This window comes from Brassica napus, chromosome C9, assembly GCF_020379485.1.
Source record: "Brassica napus cultivar Da-Ae chromosome C9, Da-Ae, whole genome shotgun sequence".
NCBI classification, from domain to species: Eukaryota; Viridiplantae; Streptophyta; class Magnoliopsida; order Brassicales; family Brassicaceae; genus Brassica; species Brassica napus.
Window position 1 is genome coordinate 62,059,080 of NC_063452.1, and position 16,876 is coordinate 62,075,955.

The following is a 16,876-nucleotide window of genomic DNA, read 5'->3' on the forward strand; positions in this document are numbered from 1 at the left end:
ACATATTTTAATTTATTTATTTTTGTATAAAAATCTTATATAGTTTACAAATTTTAACCCACTTTAATGATGAGTGATAATTTATTTAGATGATTTTTTAAATTGTTTTTGTTAATTTACCTATTTAATAGAATTTTTTCATATTTAATTCATATAGCACTTCTATTTTTATATAACACAGAATATAATTATAGAATTTATAAATAATAGTATATAATTTTTATTTTCTTGTTTTATAGTAAAAGTTTAGTAACATTGATTTATAACAATATTATATTACTAATTACAAAATTAATTAATATGTTATTGTATAAAAATATTTAAAATTTTTAGTAAGTTAGAGCAAATTAACATATTGCACGAAAATAAGGTGTAAAAAGAGATCATATCTAATCTATCTACTTACGAAAAGAGGAACCAAACACATACATATTCTTTGTGTGATGATATTATGTCGATGAGAAACTTATAAATCTACTTAGAGCAAGTATCATCTTTAGTAAAAGAGGTCCAAATCAAAGTTATTGTATTGCTAATATAATTGTATATATACAGTCGGTCTATATTAACATAATACATATAACGTAATTCGTTTGTTATACTTATAATAGAGTACATCCATAATTAAATTAAATCGTGTTAATATATTGGTTTACTTTTAATAGATTTTAATGTTGGTTTAATGGAAATTGTCCGGTTCCATTTGTAATAGCAGTGTGTTATATAATAATTAGATTGTAACAATCTTGAAATAGTCCATAAATTAAGCAGCTTTCTAACAAACTTGAAACATTTCAAAACTTAAATGACAACATTAATGGTAGATAAATTTAGGACTCTATTTTAATAGAGTAGATAAATATAAATAACAAAGAATTAAAAAAATTATAATATGTTTTTAATTCAAAATTTCAAAACTTTTTTCCAAACATTTTTTTTCAATTGTTTTCAAAATTTTATTTTAAAATCCAAAAATTCTTTTAGAAACTATTATTAGAATTCTTATTTTAAATTTTGAAGTATTTTATTTATTTAAAAAATCCTAAATGTCACCCTAAAACCATCTCCATCTTTACTCCATAATTTAATAAAAAACTAGAGTGGAAAATGAAGTATGAACAAAACGTAAAAGATCACTCTCCATGGAGTGATTTTTTATTGTTTGTTCTTGCTTCATTTCCCACTCTATTTTTGGAGTAAATTATGTAGTAGGAATAAAGATATCCTAAAACCAGTGTTTTTAAAACCAGACCGGAAGCTGAACCGAAAATATTTTGGATCACGGTTCAATATGGTTCGACCGGGTCAAACCTGGTTCAATAATATGGTTTAATATTTTTTTAGTATGTAAATGTAAAAGTAATATTAGTAAACATGATGCATAGTTAAAATATAAATCAATTTTGAACATAAGATATTATAAATATAAATTAGTTTCTTGTTTATATGGATGATTTATAGATTTTTGATAGTTTTAGTGATTTTTATTGGTTTAATAACTTTGAAATATAATTCGGCTATATGGCCGGTTCATGGTCGAACCAATTACTAGACCAATCCGGCTATATAACCGGTTCATGGTCGACCCCGGTCCAACCATCGGGTCGGTCCGTTTTTAAAAACAGTGCCTAAAACTCTACTTTCAAATATAACTCTAAATCTAAATTAGTTAATCATAACAATATACATGTCTATTTAATTATTTATAAAACATTTTAGTAATTTTGACCAGTTTCATTTATAATAAAAACGTCTTAAAGGTAATCCAGATTTTATCTTTTTTTTTTTTTTTTGAATTAATGTTGTTTATTATTTTCCAATTTTAAAGTACGACACATGTCGTAGATAAACACCAACCGTGTTGAGTTTTCGACCTCCACATCCAACTTATTAAAAAAATAAAAATAAAAGAGCCAATAAGAATTAATGTAATTATTAAATTAATGTATATATATATATATTCATCCAGCTAGATCGCTTCGGTGCCTCGAAAAAGAAACAAACAGCGACGAGGCTCTCTCATCTGCGAATCGTAATCCTTGGTATCGTCTTCCTCATCATCGTTCCTCCGTCACGATTTGTTTTTTCTAAATTTTGTTCGGTAAAAATCTTTACTTGGTTTAACCACAAATGTTCTTCCCTTACTGTTTTTACTTAAATCCATAAAGTTTGTTTGCGTTTGCGTTAGGATCCTACCTTTTTGCTAAAAGTTCTTAGCTTTTTCTGCGTTTTTAGCAATAGATCCCCCGAAAAGTAACTTTTTAATTGATAGCTGGATTCGTGGAATTTTATTATTTAGGTTCTTTTTTTTTTGTTTCCTTCACTTTATTTTCTCTTGTTCTTCAAGCGTTGATGGATTTTTTTCTCGTTTTTATTATTTAATTTTTATAAAATGAGAAGAGAATTGAAGAAGCCGAATCTTATTCATCGATGGGACTTGTGGTATTGATTCAGAATCTCAGTTAGAATATTTCAGCTCTGCAATTACTATGATGTGATGGATTCTCATTTATGTGTGTGTGATGGTGTTTTTATAGCTCAATTAGTAACCTTTATTAGCTGCGATTATTGCTAATTTCGAAAGAATGTGATTGATTCGCAAAGCTGTAACCTTTCCTAAGTTTCTGAGCAAAGAATGTGAATGTTTGCCTGTGATGGACTCATTGACTCTTTCTGAACCTTTATTGTCTGATTGAAAACTGAAGTTACTGATCTCATTATGTGTTCTTGGATATTTTATAATCTTTAGGTTTCATCATACTCTGTCAAGATGCATCTGAAGGCCCCTGAACACCAGGTTGCAGGACACATTGCTAAAGATGGGAAGCCCGGTCCCCTTGTCGACGACAAGGGCAGGTTCTTCAAGCCCCTCCAGGGGGATTCTCGTGGCGAAATCGAGGTGAAGTTCTACGAATCTTTCTCCTCAAACACAGAGATTCCAGATCACATCCGTAGATACTTCCCTGTCTATCACGGCACTCAAGCTGTCGAAGGCTCTGATGGAGCAGCCATGATTGTCCTGGAGAATCTTCTCTCCCAGTACTCTAAGCCATCGGTGATGGATGTCAAGATGGGCTCAAGAACATGGTACCCTGAAGCATCCGAAGAATACATCCAAAAATGCTTAAGGAAAGACGCTAGGAGCACCACGGTCTCCTCCGGTTTCAGGATCTCTGGCTTCGAGGTGTATGACCACAAAGAGCTGAGTTTCTGGAAGCCAGACAGGAAGCTTCTGAACGGGATCAAAGTCGACGGCGTGAGGTTGGCTCTTCGGAAGTTTGTATCATCCAACACACTCTCTGACACAAGTTCGAAGCCCGACTCTGCTTTTGCGTCAAGCGTCTACGGAGGTTCCAACGGGGTCTTGACGCAGCTGCTGGAGCTCAAGACCTGGTTTGAGAACCAGACGTTTTACCATTTCAACTCGTGTTCGATTCTGATAATCTATGAGAACGAATCCATACACGATGATGGTGCTCGAGCACAAGTGAAGCTGGTGGATTTCGCTCATGTTCATGATGGTAACGGCGTCATTGACCATAACTTCTTGGGTGGGCTCTGCTCTTTCATCAACTTCGTTCGTGATATTCTTCAGAGCTCAGATGAGTCTACAGATAACTGAAGAGTGTGCATACGTGCCACTGAAGGGTATTAGATTTAAAGGTTTTTTTTTATATATATTATTACTTTTGGGTTGGCTGATTCATTTTTGGATTTGTAATACCATGTCTCCCTCGAATATTCTTGGTTATCTAAAGAGTATACATACATTAGTACTACTCTTTTATCTTCAGTTCATATATTCTAAGTTTTCAACTTCGGAGTAATACCACAGCGAGAATAAAGTTTTGGGGCCAAAAGAGAATTAGTTATGTCTAATTGGAAATAATTGTTATTTTGAAGAGTTTGTAGGGCAACCCCAAATATTCCGGGAAGTATAGGGACTGAAATGTAAAATGATCGTCTTTCTTTTAATTCACTCTGCTTTCACTTTTCAAATTCCCTTCTCGGCGCGAATCGCTCGTGGGAGGAGACGAAGATTGACTGAGAATGGTGCTAGTATGCTTCGTCTTGGATCTGCGCAACATCTCGCCGTCCCTGATCGGAGATCTAAAGCAGGTATCTCTATCGCTATGATTCTTTCCACTGTCAGTAGAATTTCTGTTCGTTGATCGCTCAAATCTATTGTAGATCGAATTCGATTCTCGTATTCGTGTATGAACCTCGAAATCGATTGTTTCTTCTCGAATTGCGAATTTTGTAGTCGTTTCTGAATCTCGCCAATCTACACGCCGTTTCGTCTCCGGTAGATTCTCTCGCTGATCGGATTGGTTTGTGTTATATCCAGAAGGATCCGATTTCTGGAAACGATCAGGTTAAACTCTCTTTCTTATCGATCGTTGATTGTGTGTGGTTTGTTTACGTTTCGATGGATCTAGCAGTTGAAAGTTGCGTACACTCCCAGTGGAAACTTCTGCCTTCGCGACTTCCATCACGCTGTTAACAGCTTGCCTATGGATGCGTTTGTACCTGAGATCGATGAATCGGGAGCCATATCTTGCAGAGGTGTCTCTTCACTTCCTCTCTTTACTTATCGATTACACTGTATAGCTTCCTGAGAGTCATAGTGATGAATTGTTCATAGATCTTAAGCTATCGAGTGTTCTGTGTGATCGAGCTATGTACTCGTGGGGAGGTAGAGACATCATGAGGAAAGTTATCGTACTGAGTTCATGCTTCCCTGAAGATATGGATTCTGAAGCGAGGAACACTCTTATGGTTAGCCGAATACTATATTTGTTAGTGCTTTATCTATAGCTTGTTTTCTCAGTTCTAAGTCTTTTTTTTTTTTGCTTCAGGATGCAGCAGATAAATGTGTGTCGGTTGAGTTTCTTTTGCTTGACAAGAGAGCAAGTCATCTGAGCTATACGCAGGAGAAGACTAATAGATTCCTCAGATGTCTCTCGGATCTTGACAATTGTTCATTTCAGACTTGCATCCCAGGTAGGTTCCAAATAACTAGCTGCTTCTCATTTACTTTTTCTGGAGTCGTTTTCCTTTGGAGCCTTGAGATTTTCACAGACTAGTTTAATCATTTAAATCTGTTATCTGTAATCATGAGGCAACACAAGGATAGTTCAAACATTTCTGGAGATAGGATGCTGATCCATTTAATGAATTTCAGATGGAAAATCACTTCGTGGCCTTGAAAATAAATGGCTCCAGGATCTAAAGGATGACAGTGGAGAATCACTGCAGGTCCAATTTATCTTCAAACGTAACCTTGTTGGCTCAGTGAACAAGATCGTCTGCAATCTAAGTGCAGCCACAAATCAGATTGTCGACGGATTTAAACCTTGTCAAGTACTGAGCCAACTGAGCTATTTCCTAAATTTGAATATTTTATCTCTCAATAAGCTTGCACTTAGCATTCTTAGGCGGATATTGGATATCTTCATATTATATATATCACTTCAGCTTAATGATTTGTCCACTACAGTTTGTCATCCTCTTTGTTGCTTTTTACAGACATGCAGGTGTCATGGAATCCCAGTACGAGATTCAGTGGAAATCACAACAGAGAAGCTGCAATGCTCTGTGACCAATCATGATCTTGGAAAGTATGATGTTATTGAAAGTTCTGTGAAAGTTGGTGAGAGAACTGTTCTGTTTTTGCCTTCAGTAGATAGCCTCCAGAAACTTCACCCAATCTCTTCCCAGATTGATTTCACAGTAATTGAGAGGACTAATCTAACTTCTATTAATGAAGGTAACGCTTTTTAGCTCTCATCTTTTGACTACGTTTCATTCCTCCACAATAGAGAACTTGATTCAACTGTACTTTGACATAGGCATAATTATTGGGAGGCCTTACATTGTAAACCCTTCAACTTGTCATGAAGCGGAAGATTCTTCAGAAGAGATGGATCAACCAGATCTGAACACTCAGAGTAAGCAGACTGTTTCCTTAAAGAAACCCACATTGCAGTATTGCCTCATAGCTTTTCCTAAGCAGCTAGAAATGCAGTTTTTCAGGGACTATGTGGTGCATTATACTCAATGGACCAAGGCTTGGTTTGTTCTTCGGACTGTAATCTGGACACCAGGCAAGTCGTGGAATTTCATTGTTATTACATTCTTCAACCGTCAGAAAACGGTCCAATGCTTCTGAGGGTAAATATTCATTACCTTGATAAAATTACAGTAGCATTCTGACTAATACTCTCCTTGTGATATAACAAATTTGTGTCATGACCTGAATTTGTTTAGTTTCTTAGTTTAACAAGAAATCTGTTTGCAGAGATTGGCAGGGTCAGAGGAAGTCCTTCCTACTTCCTCCAGTGTCAGTCAGTTTGCTGGATCCTCTATTCCTAGAGAAGTCGAGATTTCTGTCAAAGGCGCTTTGTTAGAGGTCGCTTTCATTACAATCTGTTGATAGTCATATATAGTTGTGTAATTCCTAACTTTTCTTTTCTTTTCTGCTACTTGAGCAGATTGAATCAAAAGACTACAATCCTCTGACTCACAACAGAGGCTTCCACCAAAAACTGAACCTCATTGTGAAAGAAAGTCTTCAATTTGGGTGATTGTTCTCTTCCTTTATCTCATTTTCAATGCTAACCTCCCATCTGTTACAATTCTCTTAAGTTTTGTTGTTTGTGGCAGTTCACTACATTCAAACTTGGACGACGCAACATGCGAAGTGAGCTCAGCTGTTTCAGATCCTGTAGTTTCAATGGCACAGACATTCCAATGCATAACAAATCCACACAGAGAAGAAGAAACGCGTCAGGAAATTCAGATAACTGATGAAGAAGACAAAGCAACAGCTTCCATTACTAAAGAATGGGAACAACTAGTAGTCACTGAGGTTCGCATGAAGTCTCCTTCTCCGGTTTTGACTACACCCAAACCAAATACAAACCGCCCATTTCTGTCGCCTAACAACAAGCAGGCGGATATGAAAACGTCTATGATATTGGAAAGACTTGAAGCTCCGAGAAAGATGAGAGGGAAAGTTGGATCACCAAGCGTAGTTGTCACAAGTAGTCAAACTTCACCGGATGTCTCAGTCTTGTCTCAGAAGAAGCCTCTGATTCCTTTTCAGACTAGTCAGGTTTCAAACCACCAGACTACTTCATCAAGCCAGCTCATGAAACCCAGCTTTCAGAGGCTGAAACGAAAGCATAAGTGAGCTTTCATGGTAAGACTCTGCCTCCTCTCAGTACAGATGATTGTGAAAGTTAAACAAAAGAGTTCTAATACATTTTGCGTTTGCGTTGAGACAGCGTATAGGAGAGGAGGAACAAGTCAATATCCTATCTCGAAGAGACTTGAACTTCGGAGAAAAGGTAATAATGTTCTGCATTTGCGTTGAATGATACAAACATGATTAGTTTGTACAAGAACCAAAACTGTATTAAATCACAGTATCTGTACAATTTCTATACAAAGTTCTTCAACCATGAATCCAATAACTCAATAAGCTTGTTCAAGTCTCTTAGAGCCTTATAACTATATATATCTTATAACTTTAGTTTTAGAAGTTTTCTTTATGGAAACAGAACTTGGTGGAAGTATTATGAGAAAAATCCAGTGCTAAGTGTCGTAGCTCTCTCACTAATCCAGCTGCTCCGCAGTAAAACACACCTGTCAAAACAGATCAAACAGATTCATATATTTTGGACTGACTTCATATGCATCAGTGTATGAGTGTGGTTGTATGAAACTCACCGACTCTAGTCTTGGGATGCTTCACGGCGATCCTTTTGTAAACGCTTCTCCAGTTCGGCCTAGCGAAATGGGACATGACACGTGTACCAGACACAACGTCCACTCCGTGCTTAGCGTGGTGCAGCGACTGGAGCATCGTGATCAGTGCAGACCTCGCGTCTCCTTCCTCGTAGACGCTGGTGCAGTAATTATGCAGCTCAATGACCTTGTTTCGGTCTGTTAAGGCCACTTCGTCCATCACGTTCTTGAACCAGTCAAAAGATCCTTGCTCTCTTGTGACCCAGTAGAAGTATGCTCTCTTGGTTCTAAACGTCTCACTTCTTCTCGCTGGGGAAAGAGGAGGTGTGACCATGCTGTGAATCGGTGACTGTCTTCGGTTACTGTTTCGTCCTTCTTCTATGTCTCCATTGCCTTTTATGTTATTGATAATGTCCTTGACAATACTTATCATTGGAGTAGCTCCGATTCCTAGACCCACGAGTAGAACAACTTCGAAATTCTTGTAGTCTTGTGCTGGTGCTCCATATGGGCCGTCAATTAGGATTCTTGGAAAACTAAAGAGATCACAGTTTCAGAGTTAAGTCATTTTGAGATCATCTTATGTAACTGATGGATATATATTGATAAGACTTACTCAGGGATGTTATCCAGGAGCCTCGGGTCAGCTATGTTCGGTCTGTTTTCATCAGGAAGGCGTGGATTACACACCTGAGGATCATATTCCATACGAATGAAACACATAATTAGACCCAATTGAACTCTTGTGTTTACGTTTAGTGGAGAAATGGAGTTGAGTACCTCAGAGAATAGTTGTCTTAATTGCTTTGTCCAGTCTCCTAGAACCCTGACGTGGACACTGAGGTACTCGTCACCTGGAGCCGAGGTAATTGAGAATGGATGCCTGTTTATATGCAAACCACTTTTCAGTGTGCTTCTATATATATATATATATATATATATGTCTCTCAGTCTCAGATAATAATATGACTAATTTTTATTAATACCATTCTAATGAAGAAACTTCAGAACAGTTGAGGTACATGTATTGTCCGCTTTTGTATCTGAAGTTGCTTGGTCTTGACATTTGAAGCGACAAGACATTCCCTGGTAAAACAGCAACCTGTTGAAGAACTTAAGGTAATGAATATGTATGTTCCTGTATATAACAATGGAGAAATGTTTATAATAGATTATACCTTTAGTATGGAAACAGCCTCGATGCCTGACCTGAACGCACGAATCAGCCTTTCAGACAAGTAAAGAACCACTGGCACCATCAAATACATCCATGTCTAATAGACCACATGAAAACCAAAATCAGTTTGCATCAGTTACAACTTTGTACAGAGCCTAGTAATTAATAAGTCACCAACCGTTTTCTTGGACCATTCCTTGATTAGGTAAACATAGTATCCGTGAACAATGAGCAGCGAGTAGACGATAACAAACAAGTGGTGAGAGTACCAGAAGGCGTTGAAGCCGGTTATTTTCTTCAGTGGTCCAGGAAGCTTGAGCTTATTGCGTCTGAACCATGGTGTAGCCAATGTGAAAGCTATAGTCATTAGTATAACCATTGCAATCCCTGTAACTCCTTCCACGGACTGCACAAAGTCCATATATCTCTTTGTCTGTACCCCAAAATACTTAACCATTGGCTCATACGTCTCTTCATTTGCAGCAATCAGCCGGGGGAAATCACACGCTAAGTGAGATATGGCATGGATTGCTACTCCAACTGAAATTCCTATTGCTATAACCTATGTAACATTCAATCATAAGCTTTCATATTATAATTAATCTGAAACTATTTTTTAACTATTCTAACATTACCTTGTGAAAATTGAGGCTATCATCAAAGGGAACAACAGCACTTAACATGGTTTTGGTCCGGAGCCAAGTGATGGTGTTCCTACAAACTGGTAACAAAACCAAAGCCATGTTTAGTTTAAGGGTCTCTGCAGCTCCTTTGGCTGCACAAACACAAACTCCCATAACTTGGTAAGCGGATCTCTTCTTATACTGCATGAACTTCCACGCGAACAGCCCGGACATAACACCTATCCATAGAGCCATCACCCACACTCTCTTCCAATTATCCAACACGAGATACTTCACCCCTCTATAAACACGCTCCCCGAGATTCCTACTTTGTGATACTCTGAGGTTATGACTTAGCATCTTGCTCAGGTTCTTAGTCTCCCCATCTCTTATATCCTCCATTGGAGCTTGCAGCAGTAGCACCTCGAGATTGTCTATCTGTTTGGCATTTAAGCGACTCCAAACACATCAAAAAAAACACTCACAAACTAGACATTTTTTCTAACTAAATAAGAGAAATAAAACGAACCTCATTCACAAAACTTCACATACCATGATGTACCCGTAATGATAGGGATCTAATGTCTCCATAATCAAAGCAGCATATTCATCCGCTTGTCTCCGAATATTCTCCAGTTCGTTTGCAGAGGCACTTAGACTTATAATCTGTACATGATGAGGAAAACAAAAAATACTTATGAAGATCACATAAAGCATCATCACTATAAAAAATAAAGATTCTACCTCTTTTACTTCGGCTTCATTTAACTTTCCATCGACATCTCTATCCACCCTGCAATTCATACCACATTTCAGATATGGTTTCTTATAACCCGGGTATCCGGCGGATGGATGTCCAACCGACTAATCCCCTGGAGACCTGACGGATATATAAAAGAATGGTTTCAAGAAAACATTACATAGCAAAGAAAAGTCGTAGCCTCGAGTCAAAATCCTGATCAGTAATCTGCTTCCAAAACTCTTGAAGCTGATTCTTGTTTATAGAATCTCCATTCACATTTTCCCTCCTTCTCAAAGCATCGAACAATGCCAAAGCAAAGTCCGTTGAATTAATCCCTGCATTGAAACTTCAACTTAGAAAGAGTTTTTTTTTTGATATACCACAGTGTCCGGCGACTAAGGTCAATCCACTATTCTTTGGGTTCCAAAAATGTAATGTTAAATTATCTGGTGGCCAATGGGGATCAAACTGCGGGTTCACCATATTTGGGATTATCTCTCAAGTGCATCTAGCCCAAGACCCGTTGGTTAAAAGAGTTCCATGATTAAAAAGTTTGAAACTTGGCTTCTGCTTTACCTATACATTCACCGAACTTCGAACGGTGTAGTAACCCGTAGGTGTTCTCGGTGATATCATGGAACCGTTTCTCAACTCCAGGCCAGCCCGCGACGCCATCGGTCTTGGTGATGAACTTGAGACCCTTGAGCGCTTGCTCTGCTCTAGACTTCGAGCGCCGGAACTTAGCCAAAGGCGGACGCGGAGGCTTTCTCGCCGAGGAAGAAGAGACGGAGGAGGAAGCAACTCGTTTCAGTTCGGTCGAAAACGATGACGCTACGCGTTTCAGGACAGAGTTGCTCTTCCCCGGACGGCCTTGTCTCAGAAGCGATCCGGTGCCTCCTATATGGTCAGGCGACTTCAAGCTGTACACGGAGACGTAGTCGTCGTGGATGTCTAGAGAGATCTCCACGTAAGGTTGATCTTCCTCGTGATATCTGCTCGTTGACGCCGTGTTCTTGATAGTCGCCGACGACTGTCCTCTGTACGGTGACTGGTCGCTGTAGGGCTTCTCTGTGCCTCTTGGGTAGTAGTGTCTCGCGTCTTCGAACCCTAGCTTTTGCATTTCACTTCGATCGCCTCAAATCTTTCTTCAACCTCTGGCTTTGTGCACCGGAAAGAAGATGAAATGAGAGAACAGAGAGGTTTGAATAAACGAACTTTTAAATTATTTAATATTAAATTATTTCTCATTTAATTTAATTTAATAATACGGAATACCAAAAGCATACACTAACTTTTAGCCGGTGTTATTCAATACACTAACTACTTTGAATCTTTACTAATTCATATATTTTCAAATTAGCATGAAAGTGGACTTTAATATTTTATTTATTATTTGACAACAAAATATATTTTATTTTATTATAATTTTATTTTGTTATGTTGGAGTTGGTTAGAAGCAGGCCTGGTATTTTACTCGGACCCGAAGACCCGACTCGAAACCAACCCAAAAAATTCCGACCCAATCCGAAACCAACCCGATCTTTTTATCTTATTGGGTCTTGTTGTGAAAGACCCGCATATCTTGGACCCGACCCGATCCGACTCGAATCCGAGATTCGAGTGGGGTACCCGAAAACCCGAAACTTCTAGTATATATTAGGTGTACATGGGTATTTTAGTTTATTTTTGGTATAATGCGTATTTTTTTAAGTTTCAAATCTTAGTTTTTGGGTATGGTTTTGGGTTTCAGATAAAAATTTAGATTTTCAAAAATATAATTCGGATAATCTGATAAAATTTTGGATATTTTTCATGTACTTGGATCAGATTTTAGATAAAGTTTCTCATTTTTAGAGTATTTAAATATTTTTAGATATTTTCTATATGTTTTGGGTTTGATCCGACATGACCCTAACCGAACCCGATCCGTAACCGAACCGAATCCAAATTGACAACCTCTAATTATCCTATTGGATCAAACTATCTAAGATCCGATCCGATCCGGACCCGATAAGGTCTGAACTGACCCCTAAACAAAAGTTCCAAATTATCTATGAGTTTGGTCAAAACTCCCGCCCACTACCGGGCCACGTCCAATATGAGATGAGACTTATTATAAGTTATGGTCAGCATATTCAAAATCTGATGTGCTCTATCTGTCGTCATATACTATATAACTCACGTTACATTTACCAAACATCGATATATAAACATTTTTTAAACATAATTCATCAATAGGACATTTAAATTAATGATCCAACCCACCGGTTTAATTAACATAGCATTTTCTATTCACCGACCAGCTGCAATTTATTTACACAAAAAAAAAAACCAGTTGCAATTTGTTTTAGTTGCAAGAGCATTATTATTGGGAGGTTTTTAGGGCGAGATTTTTAACGGAATATAAAAAACCGTCTCTTAACTTTTAACTAAAAAAACTAAGAACCGGCTCTTAAATAAGAGTTTTAAAAGAAAATTTTTAGTTTTTTTAGTTAAAAGTTAAAAGACGGGTTCTTATATTCCGGTAAGAACCTCGCCTTAAGAACCTCTCAATAATCATGTTCTAAGAGAATATATGTCATAGAATATTGAATTTGACTTTTAAAAATAAATTAAAAATTATTAATAAGTTACGCAGAAGATTTATCACGTAATTACTTCTTTGGTAGTATGGTAGTATGAAAGCTTTATGAAGAAGCAAATAATACAGTCCATAGGAATTATTTAAATTTCTATATTTGGGATCAATCATAAGATAAAAAAACACGTTCAAAAATAGCCTCAAACAGATGAGGAAGTAATGATTGGTTATCCTAACATAAGATAAACCAATAATACATAAAAATATTAGCCTCAGCTTTGAAGAAGTAAATATATTCCGAAAAAGGTCACAAAGAAAAAGTTAAGAGAAACTATAGGGAGAAATAAAAATGGATAACCACATATAATAATAGCAAACAGAATGAAACTCTTAACATTATCCGATTCCTGTAACACTATATATGCCCATGGCCATCTTCTCGTTAAATCATTCACAAAAAAAAAAAAAAAAATTTTCTTTTTAAATTTTTTAAAAAAAAAAAAAAAAAAAAAACAATGGGATACACAAACGTGTCCATATTATTAGCCCTGGTGGTGGTGTTTGTTACACCGATGGTGTTGGCAGATGATGCAACACCAATTCCAGAGGCCAAAGTCCAAGTGGAGCAATGGTTCGAAGCCAACGTAGCGCCTTTGCCTGCGCGTAAAGGTTTAGATCCTGCTCTCGTAGCTGCTGAGGCTGAGCCACGTACCATCACCGTATGAAACAAACCTAACATTTGCCCCTAAAAACAATAACCAAACCTTGTAAAACTATTTAATTACAAAATTTTGAAATAATGTAATCGCAGGTGGATCCAAAAGGAGGTGAATTCAAAACACTAATGGACGCAATAAAGAGCGTTCCTGCAGAGAACACAAAGCGTGTGATCATCAAGATAGCTCCTGGCGAATACAGAGAGAAGGTCACCATCGACAGAAACAAACCCTTCATTACATTGATGGGAGATCCCAAGGCCATGCCGGTTATTACTTTCGATGGTACTGCTGCCAAGTATGGCACCGTAGATAGCGCCTCACTCATTATCTTATCCGATTATTTCATGGCTGTCAACATCATCGTTAAGGTATATATTTATACTACAACTTATGCTAATGGTACTAGTCAAAATGTAGATACCAATCAACAAACGCTTACATATTTTTTTTTTGCATACTTAGAATACAGCGCCGGCACCGGATGGTAAAGCGAAGGGAGCACAAGCCTTATCTATGAGAATCTCCGGGAACAAGGCTGCTTTCTACAACTGTAAATTCTACGGATTCCAAGACACAATCTGTGACGATACCGGAAACCATTTCTTCAAGGATTGTTACGTCGAAGGGACATTCGATTTCATCTTCGGAAGTGGGACCTCTCTTTACTTGGTACGTACAATAATACATTTTATGATGTCGTCTTTGTCATTCGTAATATATGAAGTCTGACATCTCTTATACGTACCTAATTAAGGGTACGCAATTGCACGTGGTGGGAGATGGCATTAGAGTGATAACAGCGCATGCGGGAAAGAGCAAAGAAGAGAAGAGCGGATACTCTTTCGTGCATTGCAAGGTGACTGGAGTTGGTGAAGGAATCTATTTGGGTAGGGCATGGATGAGCCACCCTAAGGTTGTCTACGCCTACACCGAGATGACCAGCGTCGTCAACCCAGCCGGATGGCAAGAAAACAAGATAGCCGCACATGACAAGTAAGTCCAATATGCTCATGTCACATTAAAAAATTGTGATGAGACCCAAACAGTCCGAACACATGGCCGGTTTTGGGAATAACTAAGTGAAACATATACTTTGGGTTCCAAATTTTTTTGAGTTAATATATATATATATATATATATATATATATATATATATATATATAAACATAGGTTCATAAATTACCTTTTTACAAAATCTTTACTGAATTGCTTAAGGTCTTCAGAGTCGGCTCTTACTTGGGCCATTATGGTTTTTATACATGCCGCACCGGATCGATATCTAAGATGGATTTATTTTTGTTGACAGGACCGTGTTCTATGGAGAGTACAAGTGCCAAGGAGAAGGATCACAGACAGAGAAGAGAGTTCCATTCACACAAAAGATTGACCCTATTGTAGCTAACCGTTTCCTTACCCTCGGCTACATTGAAGGATCCAAGTGGCTTCTCCCACCTCCCGCTGTTTCGGCTTCGATATGAATCTAGTTTAAAACTAAAAACTATACGTATATACTTATTCACCGAGAGTATGTAAATCGGTGTACTTTTCCTATTTGAGTTGATAATCTTTTTCCAAGAGTCCTCTCTTCTTAGATGAGACTTGCGTAATTTTGGTTTCGCTACGATAATTCATAACCCTTGTATCTTGTCCTAGGGGTCCCAATGCCCCTTAATTTATATAATTATTATATATATTATTACTGTGATTGAAGATCGCCTATTATTTCGTGTTGGGAATTTAAAGTTTGATTTTATACTTTATATATATTCGTAAGACATTAATCTTATTTCACGTTCGTAGAATTGTATGCATACACCATCGTTATTACGAACGTGCGGTCTTACAGAGACCAAAAATCATATACTCAAACTCGCACAAATCTCCAAACAAATCGGGTATTCTTATTTCGTACCACATGACTACATGAGACGTCTATAGTAAACAATATATTTATGTTACACTCCATCAAAGAGGATTTGATAAACTCATATATATATATATATATATATATATAATGTATTAATATAGTATATAGAATAAAAAAATATTGTATTTTAAGAGAAAATCATTTTCATGAAATATATGTTTAATCTGGGATATTATGGATCTATAGAAAGGTTAGACTAATCCATAAAAAATGTGAAATTAAAGATAAACTCTCTTCAGATATGTAAATAAGCTGAAAACAGAGACATATTTGTATAGATATCCAAAAAGAATGGACTGACTTAATTTTGCGCAGAATCTGAAATAGCATATCAAACCGTTTCTTTACGTACCACTAGCAAAATATCTATTGATTAAATATACAATAAACAATAAGGCACTTTTGATAACGGGTAAAAACTTTTTTGGGTTCTTGATTTATTTTATTTTATTTTATTTTTAAAATAAACCAATCGCAAACCGTCACGTGTCTGTAGAATCCGCAAACAGTACAACAAATCCCTGCAAACAGTACAACAAACCCCTGTGAAACGTTTTTTATTTAGTGACATTAAAACACGATTTTTACAAAAAAAATAGTGGAGTCTACGCGTAAAAACTCTCCTCCCACCACCAATAATCATACTATTGATTAAATAGAAACCTCTATATGACATCCTCCATAAATTGATTTACACGTACAGATATACATTTCAAATTCCTCGTAAGTCGTAACAATGAACGTATATATATATATATATATGTAATTGACTAACCGGTAATTTCTACTCATGTTTAAAAACTTAAACAATTAACCACTACAACGACAAACACATGATATTATTATTTATGATGAAAGAGTTGTCGGAGTTCTGATGGCACGATGCTAGCAAAATCTAGTTTATAAACCCTTTTGTAAACTCCTTTCATATATATGATATTCACTCAAAAAAAAAAAAAGTTCTGATGGCATGGTATATACCAATGATTTTCTGACATATTTACTTTTTCATTTTTACCTTTTTGATGATAAAATAACTTTGTGTTTTCTTTTATTTGGGTTTCGCCAACAAATTAATGCATCTTTAATTTGTAAGGGTTTTATCTGATTTGTCATTTGGATTTGTGTTTTTAACCAATCTAATATGAGATATCGACCCGACCCAGATTCTAAACTGGAATCTAAACCAATAACCGAAGCCTAGATTTATTTAGACCGGCTGTAGGAAAGACTCCATGAAGTCAGATGCTTTCATGAACGTAAGGCTTGAGGTTTCTTAAACAATGCAGTTTCAGCAGTTATACAGAATTCATTTATTTTTTTGACAACATACATAATTCATTTAAATGAAATAA

At 36.7% G+C, this 16,876-nt stretch overlaps 4 protein-coding genes across 9 annotated transcripts; 3 read left to right on the top strand and 1 right to left on the bottom strand.

Annotated features, from left to right (window-relative positions):
* The first annotated feature begins 1,873 nt into the window (after window positions 1-1,873).
* Window positions 1,874-3,793, top strand: LOC106446077 (inositol polyphosphate multikinase alpha). Of its 3 annotated transcripts, none has more exons than XM_013887749.3 (2): window positions 1,874-2,042; window positions 2,750-3,793. In XM_013887749.3, the coding sequence occupies exon 2, from the start codon at window positions 2,771-2,773 to the stop codon at window positions 3,620-3,622; it is 852 nt and encodes a 283-aa protein (XP_013743203.1). In that variant the 5' UTR covers window positions 1,874-2,042; window positions 2,750-2,770; the 3' UTR covers window positions 3,623-3,793. The 3 variants fall into 3 exon arrangements, with proteins under 3 accessions (XP_013743203.1, XP_013743204.1, XP_022565819.1); XM_013887750.3 differs by having other exon boundaries at window positions 1,928-2,101; XM_022710098.2 differs by having other exon boundaries at window positions 1,978-2,442.
* A 199-nt stretch (window positions 3,794-3,992) lies between these two features.
* LOC106446076 lies at window positions 3,993-7,500 on the top strand. Of its 3 annotated transcripts, none has more exons than XM_022710097.2 (13): window positions 3,993-4,119; window positions 4,192-4,375; window positions 4,443-4,566; window positions 4,646-4,779; window positions 4,860-5,004; window positions 5,186-5,364; window positions 5,530-5,770; window positions 5,853-5,951; window positions 6,029-6,174; window positions 6,302-6,412; window positions 6,495-6,583; window positions 6,667-7,204; window positions 7,290-7,500. In XM_022710097.2, exons 3-12 carry the CDS (start codon window positions 4,515-4,517, stop codon window positions 7,193-7,195), a joined length of 1,725 nt encoding a protein of 574 aa, XP_022565818.1. In that variant the 5' UTR covers window positions 3,993-4,119; window positions 4,192-4,375; window positions 4,443-4,514; the 3' UTR covers window positions 7,196-7,204; window positions 7,290-7,500. The 3 variants fall into 3 exon arrangements, with proteins under 3 accessions (XP_022565818.1, XP_013743202.1, XP_048623158.1); XM_013887748.3 differs by having other exon boundaries at window positions 4,265-4,375; XM_048767201.1 differs by lacking the exon at window positions 4,192-4,375.
* Window positions 7,382-12,633, bottom strand: LOC106350449 (respiratory burst oxidase homolog protein A-like). 2 transcript variants are annotated; one of them, XM_048767200.1, is made up of 12 exons: window positions 10,871-12,626; window positions 10,473-10,629; window positions 10,297-10,345; window positions 10,105-10,218; window positions 9,565-9,990; window positions 9,108-9,491; window positions 8,931-9,026; window positions 8,739-8,854; window positions 8,533-8,635; window positions 8,369-8,442; window positions 7,735-8,288; window positions 7,382-7,650 (listed from the first exon to the last, which is right to left on the bottom strand). In XM_048767200.1, the coding sequence occupies exons 1-12, from the start codon at window positions 11,412-11,414 to the stop codon at window positions 7,541-7,543; spliced, it is 2,727 nt and encodes a 908-aa protein (XP_048623157.1). In that variant the 5' UTR covers window positions 11,415-12,626; the 3' UTR covers window positions 7,382-7,540. The 2 variants fall into 2 exon arrangements, with proteins under 2 accessions (XP_048623157.1, XP_048623156.1); XM_048767199.1 differs by having other exon boundaries at window positions 8,369-8,635; window positions 10,871-12,633.
* Window positions 12,634-13,322: 689 nt separating this feature from the next.
* Window positions 13,323-15,304, top strand: LOC106449588 (pectinesterase PPME1). The gene is made up of 5 exons (XM_013891327.3): window positions 13,323-13,594; window positions 13,687-13,962; window positions 14,057-14,263; window positions 14,349-14,587; window positions 14,901-15,304. Exons 1-5 carry the CDS (start codon window positions 13,391-13,393, stop codon window positions 15,070-15,072), a joined length of 1,098 nt encoding a protein of 365 aa, XP_013746781.1. The 5' UTR covers window positions 13,323-13,390; the 3' UTR covers window positions 15,073-15,304.
* Window positions 15,305-16,876: the final 1,572 nt, after the last annotated feature.